At 56.3% G+C, this 10,526-nt stretch overlaps 5 protein-coding genes across 5 annotated transcripts in view; 2 read left to right on the top strand and 3 right to left on the bottom strand.

The window, feature by feature from the left end:
- Positions 1 to 500, bottom strand: part of VDBG_08324 (conserved hypothetical protein) — a gene marked incomplete at both ends in the record, with an annotated part of 1,496 nt that extends 996 nt beyond the window's left edge. Inside the window, one exon of the mRNA XM_003001233.1 lies at positions 19 to 500. Coding sequence (XP_003001279.1) covers positions 19 to 500 — 482 coding nt within the window. The remainder of the gene's footprint in view (positions 1 to 18) is intronic.
- A 964-nt stretch (positions 501 to 1,464) lies between these two features.
- Positions 1,465 to 2,747, bottom strand: VDBG_08323 (histidine decarboxylase; the record flags this gene model as incomplete). Its single annotated transcript, XM_003001232.1, has 2 exons — positions 1,465 to 2,301; positions 2,391 to 2,747. The coding sequence occupies 2 exons, from the start codon at positions 2,745 to 2,747 to the stop codon at positions 1,465 to 1,467; spliced, it is 1,194 nt and encodes a 397-aa protein (XP_003001278.1).
- A 3,037-nt stretch (positions 2,748 to 5,784) lies between these two features.
- Positions 5,785 to 6,813, top strand: VDBG_08322 (conserved hypothetical protein; the record flags this gene model as incomplete). Its single annotated transcript, XM_003001231.1, has 1 exon — positions 5,785 to 6,813. The coding sequence occupies one exon, from the start codon at positions 5,785 to 5,787 to the stop codon at positions 6,811 to 6,813; it is 1,029 nt and encodes a 342-aa protein (XP_003001277.1).
- Positions 6,814 to 7,362: 549 nt separating this feature from the next.
- On the bottom strand, positions 7,363 to 9,711 carry VDBG_08321 (conserved hypothetical protein; the record flags this gene model as incomplete). Its single annotated transcript, XM_003001230.1, has 2 exons — positions 7,363 to 8,620; positions 8,855 to 9,711. The coding sequence occupies 2 exons, from the start codon at positions 9,709 to 9,711 to the stop codon at positions 7,363 to 7,365; spliced, it is 2,115 nt and encodes a 704-aa protein (XP_003001276.1).
- A 557-nt stretch (positions 9,712 to 10,268) lies between these two features.
- Positions 10,269 to 10,526, top strand: part of VDBG_08320 (pre-mRNA-splicing factor CWC26) — a gene marked incomplete at both ends in the record, with an annotated part of 1,076 nt that continues 818 nt past the window's right edge. Inside the window, one exon of the mRNA XM_003001229.1 lies at positions 10,269 to 10,445. Within this exon, the coding sequence (XP_003001275.1) occupies positions 10,269 to 10,445 (177 nt within the window). The remainder of the gene's footprint in view (positions 10,446 to 10,526) is intronic.

Below are 10,526 nucleotides of genomic sequence, written 5' to 3'. Positions count from 1 at the left end.
TTCGGCAGCACGACGTACGTGCCCTTGGGCATCTTGTCCTCGGCCGCCGACGTGCCGCCGCCGCCGTTGCCGAACCCCAGCCTGGCGTGCGGCCCAGGAGGCGACGCTCCAGGGCACGGCGCCCCAGCCGGCCGTCTTGGCGTAGATGCTCTCTTTTCGCGCGAGAAAGTCGGGCACGGGGACGAGGTCGCCGCCGTCGAGGTCTCGCGGACCACGGTGCCGAGGGCCAGCGGGCGGCCGAATTGGCGGCTCTGCAGGTGGGCGGGGAGCGCGTCGTCGACGGTCAGGAGGAGACGCGGCGGGGTGGTGGAGGTGGCGGGGTCGGGGAGCTGGGCGTCCCAGGCGAGGCGGGCGAGGGCGGCGCGCCAGGCCGAGAGGTTGGCGGTGTAGCCGTCCGGGTTGAGGGTGCGCTGGGGGCGAAAGTCGGAGTAGAGGGCTGGAAGACGGGCTTTTCGGAAGGAGGGGTCGTTTGACGTGAGGTAGTCGGCGAGGTCGCCCATGGTGGGCAGGTAGTCTTGACGATGGCAGCGATGGTTGGCTGAGGTAGAGGAAGAAGAATGAAGGTTCGAGGCCGAAGATGTGTTATTTGTTCTGTTTGGTGATGACGTCAGGAATGTCTGGTCCGTCCTTGCAATGGCAGACCTGGAGGTCAACAGACAGAGTCAACAGACAGAGTCAACAGACAGACGATGTCGCTGGCGAAGACAAATGCTGTTCAACATAGAGGCAAGGCCATGGCCTGACTGCAGTTGTAGGTCGCGAAGTTGGGTGTGGTGGGGGTGGCAGTCGAAAGATGCAATGACGGTGACCCCTGTGCCTGCCTAGGTACCTGACCAAAGGTACCTTACCAAAGGTACCTTACCTTACTAGGTAGGCACCTAGGGAGGACGGTACCTGCACATGTCATGTCGCTATAGCGCCTACAGTAGCCTCGTGCTCGCTTATCTGCCTTGTGCGGGCCGATGGCGGCCTCATGTGATTACAAGCACTCACAATGTCCGACACTGGCAAGGTGTGTAACTGACCAGGCATTTAGATGTTTACCTTGCCCTGAATTATCTTTCCGTCATTTTGTTCATACACTTGACGAGCCATGCGACCGCGTAGGTCAAGTGTCGACACGAAACACTGTATGCTGCCGAGGACTGGTCGGCACAGGCCTACTGCCATCGCCATGATGTCACATCAATAGCCTCTGCCTGGTAGCAGCCATGTTCATATGCAGACTCATATACTTTCAAATGAGTGCCTACTCCATCCAATGGCGGCTAAGGTAAGGCAGGTAGGTAAAGTACATTCCCACCGATGAACCTCTAGAACAACGTAGCATCCTGGACGAGACATCTCCTCGGACTATATGATCGCGCTAATCTCATGTTACACAGCCTTCCTATTCCATCAAGCTATTGTCGCTTTCCTATAGACATGTGAAACACGTGTCGTTGATCGTTGTCAACGCTTCGTTTATACACTTTCACGTCTCGCTTCATGGTCCATCGCCTCGCCGACAGCCTCCACAAATCGGTTCGCCGTGTCGAATCCCTCAAAAGGCTCCCCCTCTCTGTTCGTCCCCAATTCCGAAGGATGCAACGTGTGCGGCGTGACGATGGCATGGACGTAGCCCTTCTGGGGGGCCAGATAAAACTCCTTTGAGACCTGGGGTGAAAATTCTTTGCAGTACACCGTCATCGCGTTGTGATTCAGAAGAATGTCCTCGGCCCCGACTGTTGCCATTTCCTTCTTCAGCTTTCGGGCCCTCTGGGCACATGCAAAGGCCCATTCGGTAAACGTATCCCGTCCGACGTATTTGATCAGCATCCAGCATTCGAGAATGGCCCTCGCGTTCCTCGACCCGATCTGCGTCTTGTGGACCGACTGGATGTACTCGACATCGACGGCGACGGCCTCACTGTGCTCTCTGCGCATCAGGATCATGCCCCCCGTGTCCAGCGTGCCGATGAACTTGTGCGTCGAAACGTTGAGCGTGTCGATGCCGAAACCGTCGACGTCAAGCTCAAAGCTCGGCACAATGTCGACGTCGTCGGCATCGCTCATCAGCGCGAGAGGCACTGCGCTGAACGCGCCGTCGACGTGGAAGAAGAAGTCGCTGCGCGGCCGCCCCGAGTCCCGGGCGAGCTCGAGGATCTGCCGGATGTTGTCGCGCCCCTCCTTGACCGTCCCTCCGCAGAGGATGCCCATCCATATCGGGTGGTCGTCGTTCTTCTCAAACGCCTCCCGGAGCGCCGCCATGTCGATCGAGCCGTCATCGTTCTCGTCAATCGTCTGGGCGCGCAGGCCGTTCTGCAAGACGGCCGTGTCAAATGAGTAGTGGGCCGCCTTGCTGAAGAGCATGACCGGATCCGCCCTTCCGCAGCACCTCCCTTGCCCACCCGTCGCCGCCCAGATGTTCCCCGCTGCTGCCCGCTGGCGTCGATGTAGCCCCAGTAGTTGTCCTCGCCGCCGGCGCAGTGGAAGAGCTCCATGAAGAACAGCATGACTTCGAACTCGTAGCAGAAGGCCTCGGGCGCGAAACGCCCTCCCTCGGCCCAGTTGCCGACGTTGTGCACGCCGTAGTCGGCCGCTGTCTTCATGAGCTCCTGGATCTTGGGGTGCCTGATCCAGTTGCGCGGATACCCCACGGCTTTTCGTATCGTCTTATCCCATTGTCCGATGGTCTCCGCGAAGACGTCTTCGAATTCGCCCTTATCGGCTGGCTTGGAAAAGTCGATGCCACATGAGAAAGGCATGGTCCGGCGGTCTCCTAGTGTTTCTGTAAAGACTATGAGTCCGATTCGAGACTATATCTTGTATGCGCAGTGATGGCTGGGTTGTAGGGTCGTAGAGTCGTTAGCTGTATGTCGAGTATTTGTCTAGTTGAAAATATAGTAAAAAGGAGACGGTGGCAGGACCGGGGGCACAACAACAGCGACAGCGTTCCGTTTAATCCAAGGTGGAAGGCTGGTAACTAATAGAGCACACCGACTACTTGCGGTGTGGCTGAAGAATATTTAGATGATATCACGAGTGGCCTCCGTGACGAAAAGGCTAGTCGCTTCCATCTCATCTTAGGTTGTACGGTTTGCGTTTGGCAACTTGGCTAAGACCATGGACTCATGATAGCAAAGAGAACCACGGGAATGAGACACTGAAGGCGGCCGCAACAGCAGTATGTGCCATGATGCGCATACCGGAACCGTGGCGAAAGACTCTGACGCCAGTCGTTTCGAGCCTCAAGTGGTATAGATTTCCTGTTCCGAGCTATGTCCAGTAATCCCCCCCATGATGACAAGCAGAGGTGATTTTAGGTTCTCTCGTCGTCCCAGATCTCGGTCCGAACGACTACGTGACCGAGGTAATGCCGCAAGTCTCCGTCACGTCGTCGCTTCAAGCGAAGGACGTTGTCTATCACCGGTGCTCGAGATATACAGAGCCCATGTAAATGGCAAAAGATTGCTGGAATCACTGTCAACGCATTCATCAATACAGTTCGGACCGGCACCCGGCCTAAAACTCCACAGTCTCCTATCCGGCACGTGAGGAATCGTGTAGGGATCAAATGTTCTTGGTTGAACCACGGGCATTGAGACTTGGGTTGTCGGGAATCTGAACTGTCTCTTGGGATTCGGCTGCGCTAGCGCTCAAGCGTCATGATAGCGGTGAAGGATCTAGACAGGTTCTGGATTAATAAGACTGCCTACTGTGGCATTGCAATGCTAGTCATTTCATATTGTAAGCATCATGATGTGCAACTTGGCTAAAGAAGCCAGAAGGTGCCCAAAGTCGGGGGCCTCTGAAACGGAATTCGAAAGTATGTCTGTAGCTCTTTTTCCGATGCAACGTTCACCCTGTTGATCTCTTCCGTTTTCAATGAGGCCGGATAAAAACCTTACGGCGGCCAGATAATTCACTCAACGCAAAGCCTGACCAAGTCGTATAACCCGCTCGAGATGATCAATGCAAGAACGCAGGTTTAGTAGAGCCAACAGGATATCCCCAACCTCAGTACCTCATCCAGTTAACGGCCATAGCAACCTGATGAAACCTGATATTCCTTTTTCTCCGATCAGCCGTGAGATGCGTGGCCCGCGGGCCGACCCTTTGGCGGCTTTCCGGGGTCCGTGACAGTATCATCGTCGCCACCCAATGTCTTGAATTTTCTACTCAGGGTTTCGCCACACTGCAGCGTGTCCTTAATTATCCTGGTGATCAACAGGGTATCTTGACGTACTGGGTCTCATATCTAGCGGGGTAAGGAGCTTCAAAGTTGACGCTATGTCAATGAGCTGATCCAGAAAGCCACCGCCCGAAAGAATGCGGGGAGCGGGAAATCGGAAATCAGGAGACTAGTGTTAGCAGAGGATTCATAACAGTCTGCCTAGATCACCTCATCTACATGCCTGCGTGTTGGGTCGAGGTTCGCCGCTTACGCCGGTTCAAGGTCATCATACCCTGCAAACTTACCCCTAAAACTCACTTGGAGCCCCTTGACACTGCCAAGGGGACATCCCATCACGAATCATTTACCATTAGTGAGAAGGTTTGCCAAATACTTCTAACGTAGAGTTATGCAGGGCACTGTTACACGCTCACAGCCATTAAGATAATGACGATGATCTGGTTCGAAGCCGGGACGTCCTCATGCAAGGCACCAACCGCCCGCACCAGCAACTTATGCGGTTCGACGTGTACTCAGGTGGTAGCAATCCTTAGTTCCGCTCCATGATTAATTCGGTGTCAAGTTGCTCAATGCGTAGCACGTGAGGTAGGAGCCTCTCTCCAGTGAAGGGGCAGGATGATCTCGAAGGGTCTATCGAAATCTGCGTGCAGGTCTCAGGGCTATCTAGTGCGGTGGGCAAGCCTACGGGTGTTGCAGATCGGGGGGCTGTCACATGAATAGCGAGAGATAATGCATATAGAGAATTTGCTTATTCCCTTTTCAATTTAAGGCTCTCTATATAATGCCGAGCTGAAGGAACAACATGCCTGCATCTTACCCGAGATGATTTGCTTGCTTTGCGTATCATGAAAGAATGTATCATGTAAATGATGTATGACGTTGATGCGCGTCGAAGGCATGTAGTGCTGAAGGTGTGTTGCATGATTAAATATATCGGATCATTTACACGTTACATTATTGAAATGTCGTGCATGCTATTGAAATGCCATGTTATTGAAATATCATGTCGATGTAAGATAATGTTAAGGCATGTCGAGGGCATGTCGCATTGAGCGCATATCCTGTTACATGGAAGTGAATTCTCTCCTTTGCTGTGTTAAGCGATTTCAAAGCCTCATGCAGTGGCATGCATTCATGCATTGGCTTGCATTGATGAGCTGCATTTCATGAAGCCCCAGGAGCTGGAAACCATGACGATACCGGAGAAGACAACATGTGACATGGAAGTAAGCAACAGGCAGCAGCCGCTTTTAGACGATGCATTTTCGCCCAAGGACAGCCAAATTCCAGTTGCATACTTCAATGCCTTTGAAAGAGGTCCTCTCCAGGATGTAATGAACGGAAAACCCCATCCGCAGCGGAACTCCTCAAGATGCTGAGTAACAAGATGCTGAGTAACAACACTGCTCACACGTCAGACGGCTTGACTCATCGCCCCGATCCGTCTTCTTCCTGAGGGCTGTCGATGCCTTCGAGTCCAGGCATGCCGTACTCATAGCAATGATTTTTGACGATGTGAAACTCCAGTCAAGGCACGTATTTGAAGAGGCAAAGACCCGAGACACCGCAACACATTTGTAACCCAAAAGTCCAACAAAACTAACATCATGGCTACTCCCGTAAACCCCCTTCCCGTGACCATGAGGGTCGTTCACCAATCCGACCCTCACAGCACCAACCTCATCATGACCGAGGGTCCAATTCCCCGCCCTCAAGGCCCCTCCGATCTGCTCATCAAGGTCGTCGCGACCTCCCCTTGCCTGGGCGAGCTCCACTGGGTCGCCGCCATGCCTAATTTCTTCCCCGCCGACAAGGAGCCGGTGCCAGGCCAAGACGTGACCGGCACAGTCGTTGAGGCCGCCACCGAATCGGGTTTCCACCCCGGCGACGACGTCTTCGGCCGCATCTCGGCGACGAGCCCCGGCGGCTGTCGCGAGTACGCCCTCGTGAAGAGGGAAGAGATGGCCTTGAAACCAGCCGGCCTGTCCTGGGAGGAAGCCGCCGCCACGCCGCTCTCAGCCCTCACAGCCTGGCAGGCCCTGTTCACGCAAGGTCTCCTCGACAAGGCTGCCGTTTTCGGAGACGACGAGGCCAGGGCCCAAAACGGCCGCGTCGCAATCTTTATTGCTGGTGCCGGCACCAGCGTCGGAACGTGGGCGGTGCAATTTGCCGCCCTCGCCGGGGCGGGAAAGGTTGTGGCGCTCTGCTCGGGGCCCAAGGCAGACTTGATGACGGGTTTCGGTGTGACAGATGTGGTAGATTATACCAAGACTCACGTCGAGGCCTGGGTCGGTGAATCTCCAGACAGGGAGGTTGACCTTGTTGTGGACTGCGTCGGCGGTGCCTCTATGGGTGCTCTCTGGAGCGTGGTCAAAAACGGCGGGACTTTCCTTAGCATTTGCGCGGACCCAGACAGCGTCAAGCCGGCTCAGAACAGCAAGAAGCTGGAGAAAGCGCAATGGTTCATCGTCGAGAGCTTGGGTGAGCAGCTGGGTGACATTGCCCAACTGGTGGAAGCAGGCAGGGCAAGGCCGGTGATTGACAGCGTTGTTCGCTTTGAACAATTTCAGGAGGCCTTCGAGAAGGTCGAGAGCCGGAAGACAAAGGGCAAGGTGATTATCAGGGTTGCGCCATGAGACTGACTCATTCGACCGTAGATGTCCCCTTCCATGTAATGACTCCTCTACAGGGTTTCAGGAGTTGATATGAACCGACCGTTACCGTGACCAAGCCCTCGAAATGTTGACCATGTGTAGCAATAGTGCCCTGCGTCTGGGTGAGCAGGGTCTCCATTGGTACTCGACCCAAATGTCTGGGTCAATGGCCACAGACATGCACCGCCACGGGGAGGCATTACAAAGGGGCACAACGCCTTTGAACCAAAGAATGCGGATCATTTTTTTGATTCAGTGGCACGGTCTCACCCTCGGCGCAAGATAAGGGAGCCAGATTGTGTAAAGCCCTTGGTCACTCAATTTAGGCTTGGTAGACGCGGCCGGATGGACAACACACCGAGCTCAACAAGTGACACAACATGACCGAGCATAGCAAGTACCCAGATCCAGGATAGCTTGCTAGCTGAACCCCTGAATCTCAGTATTCGCACATCAGCGAACCACCGAGAATGGTATCACGCCAGAGATTACGTTGTATTCGACAGGGTACCCCGGCTCCATGCTGTACGTCTATCCGCCCTCAAATCCCCCTTGAGTCGACGTGTCTCCCTCCCTCTTCTCGCCCAGTGCGACGACCTCATGCAGCGGCGCCGTCTCCAAGCTCGCCAGCACATTAACCCCCTGCCGCGCCATGACGCTCCCACGCTTGGCCCGCATGGTGCCCTGCTGCTGCAGCGGCTCGCTCTCCTCATCCACAAGGACCTCGACCTCGTCCTCCGGCGCCTGTCCATCCGGCCCAGCGGGCTCGGCAGGCTCTAACCTAGTGTCGAGCTGCCTCTGCAGTCCCAGGACGAATTCCTGCGCGAGCGTAAACTTGCTGACGCCATTCTGATTCGGCACCTCAGAGTACAGCCGTTGCGCCTCATTGAGGCTGCGCTGGGCCTGGATGTATTTGCCCTGCAAGAGCCACGCCTCGGCGGCGAGGACGGCCCAGATGGCCGCCTTGCGCGTGCGGTTGCCCCACCCCACGGAGCCGAGGCCCGTCTTGGACGCGTAGCAGATGGCCAGTCGCTCCTTGAGGAGACCATCGCCGATGGGCCCCGAGATGCCCGAGTCGAGGAGCTTGGCGCCCCATTTCGCTGCCTCGTCTATGCTGCTGCCGCCCCGGAGACGAAGAAGTTCGAGCGCGAGGGGTGAGGGGATCGGAGAGCGCCAAAGGGCGCGCTCCATCGCGTCGAGTAGGAGTAGAAGGCGGGCCTCGAGCATCTGGTCGAGAGTCTCGGCGCGGGACTTGGTCGACATGCTCTGAGGCATGATGAGAAGACTGAGGGCCGCCATCTCGTTTGTCGCGGCGTGGTACTTCCATGCCTTGGCGTCGCTAAAGTCGGACCGCAGAAGGTCGTAGGTCGAGTGCGCCAGCTTCCAGTCGCGCAGCATGAAGGCATAGTCCGCCAGCTTGCGCATGATGGCTTCGGGTGCATCGGGTCGGTAGTAGCCCTGTGACTCGAAGCTGCTCGTGCTGCCGCTCCCACCCACTGATGTCCTCGAGCTGCCGCCGAAGCCCCCCCATTTTCGCGACAGGTTCATGAAGCGTCCTGCGATGCCGCGCCGCCTTGACGCTACCTGGTCGTTCCAGACTGATACGTGACGCTCCATCGTGGGGATGATGGACTGCGTGACCATTTCGCGAACAAATGTCCGGATCGCAGTAGCATCCGACTCAAAGATGTGCCTCGTCGGGTCCTCGAAGTCTTCTTGCTCGTCACTCCTCTTGATGTCTGCCAGTTCCTCCTCGGCGGTCATCCAGTCACTCCTTGGCAGCGGTATACTGTCGTCGTCCGTCTCTGCACTCTGACTACTTCGAAGCCGCAACAGGTGGCAGTGCAGACCAAGGTGGCGCTTTCATCTGATCGAATAACGCCATCGATCGTGTGATATCGTCGTTCTCCTCGTCGTGAACCAGTACATAGTACCGAAGGTAGTCGCCATCAACCCAGCCTGGCAGTTGCTTGCCACCGTCGCGCGTCTCATTGTACAGTGTCCTCAGCTCCTCGATCGGGACTTGCTTCGCGAGCTGATAGCAATGACGCAAGCAATGGGGTGCGAGAAGGTTTCATGCGGCGAAATGGGGATGCCGGACAGTAACCTCCGCAGATAGAGCGAGTAGTAAGGCGACGTCGCTTCAATGTCGACTCCCAGGCTCGTCAGGTGTCCGTGATGAGGCATACTCAGGAGTGAATACATATAGTTGCGCAGGTGGCGCTCGACAACGGCCTCGACATCGTCCAGCTTCTTCTTCTCTCTGGCCGCGCTCTCGGAAAGCCCGTTCGCAGTCGTCGGCGCACTAGCATCCGGGGCCTCAATGTTGTCGCCGAACGGCACGAATCGAATCGAGTAGTCCTCCCACGCGCGGCTCGAGCCGTTGCTGTCCCTGATGGTGATCTTGCCTTGCACCCTCTCGCCAAAAGGTCGCAAAAGCTCCCATAGTCCGTTCTTGAATCCCTTGTCGTTCGCAAAGTTGGTCGTCTCTTGCGAGGTGTAGATGGCGATGTGGGGCACGTAGGACTGGAGCAACAGGTTCAGCGGATCACCCGGGCTGTCTGCCGCGCTATCAATGAGCGACCTGGCCCCGGAGCCGCTAAAGATAGGACCCGAGAGGTTCCTGGCTGGCGAGCCACCCCGTCCGACGGGCGACTCGGATCGCGACCCTGGTGGCGTCTGTGTCGAGGCGAAGAGCGAGGCAGCCGAGGGATTGGATCTCCGATACGGCAGACCCGTTTCATTCTGTGCGAGCGGGTGTCCCTCAAAGGCGTTCTGCCGCTTAGGCAGCCTCAGAGCGGAGGCCGCTGTTGGCAGGGTCTGGATCGATTCGGAGGGCGAGACATCTCGGTCTGGCGATTGCAGGTCAGGAGACTGCATCGAGGGAATCGGAGGTTGGCGAGGTGGCCAACCTATGGCCTACGCTGGCTTGTTGCCAGGAGAAAGGAGAGTGATATCCAGGTCGAGTGGTAGTGCTGAATGGATCGTGGGATCTGACCTCGCTCAAGCCATGGGGGTGGAAAGAGAGGCTGATGTTGAACGGTCGATGGAGGCGATGGTATGTCGGAAAGTGGGCTCCTGAATTACTCGAACAAATACAATTAAAGACGCTCGCTAGAGGGGTCGTCGAATCGAAAGGCCGTCTAGATCAACCGCTTCATCATCAGTGGTCTGGTGAATACAAGGCCAGCCGACTCGTTGAACATGTGGATGCTTGGGCGCCATCACCACTACGAAATCGCTTAACTGCCTGGCGAAGCGCCCCGCTACATGCAAAACGTGGGGGCTTTCTGTCCCTGCATTTCGTCACTGAAGTGCTTCTACAAGGTACTCCAAGCTAAAGCTGCGAATGTCGATCCTCGACAGCCAAGTCTCCATCTGCAGTCAACGCTTTAGCGCTTTCGAACCCGAACCGCTCCAGAAAGCATACCGCCAACATGCCGTCCGACCTATCCAGCTACCTTGCAAAAAACTACCTAGTAGCCGACCCAAAGCCGACCAAGAAGCGCAAGCGCAAGCAAGCAGCCGAAGGCCTCATCATAGCCGATGACGACGACGCCTCCTGGGCCAGGCCACAAGCCTCAGCCAACGACGATGTGGACGGACCAGCAACAGTAGACGGCTCCTCCGCCGAGTTTCGCCGCACAAAAAAGTCCAACTGGAAATCCATCTCCGGGGCGCCCACTAGCACACCA

The sequence above is a fragment of the Verticillium alfalfae genome, genomic scaffold (genome assembly GCF_000150825.1).
Source record: "Verticillium alfalfae VaMs.102 supercont1.12 genomic scaffold, whole genome shotgun sequence".
NCBI lineage: Eukaryota > Fungi > Ascomycota > Sordariomycetes > Glomerellales > Plectosphaerellaceae > Verticillium > Verticillium alfalfae.
The sequence above is the reverse complement of the archived record's forward strand: the minus strand, read 5'-3'. Positions and strand labels throughout refer to the sequence as shown.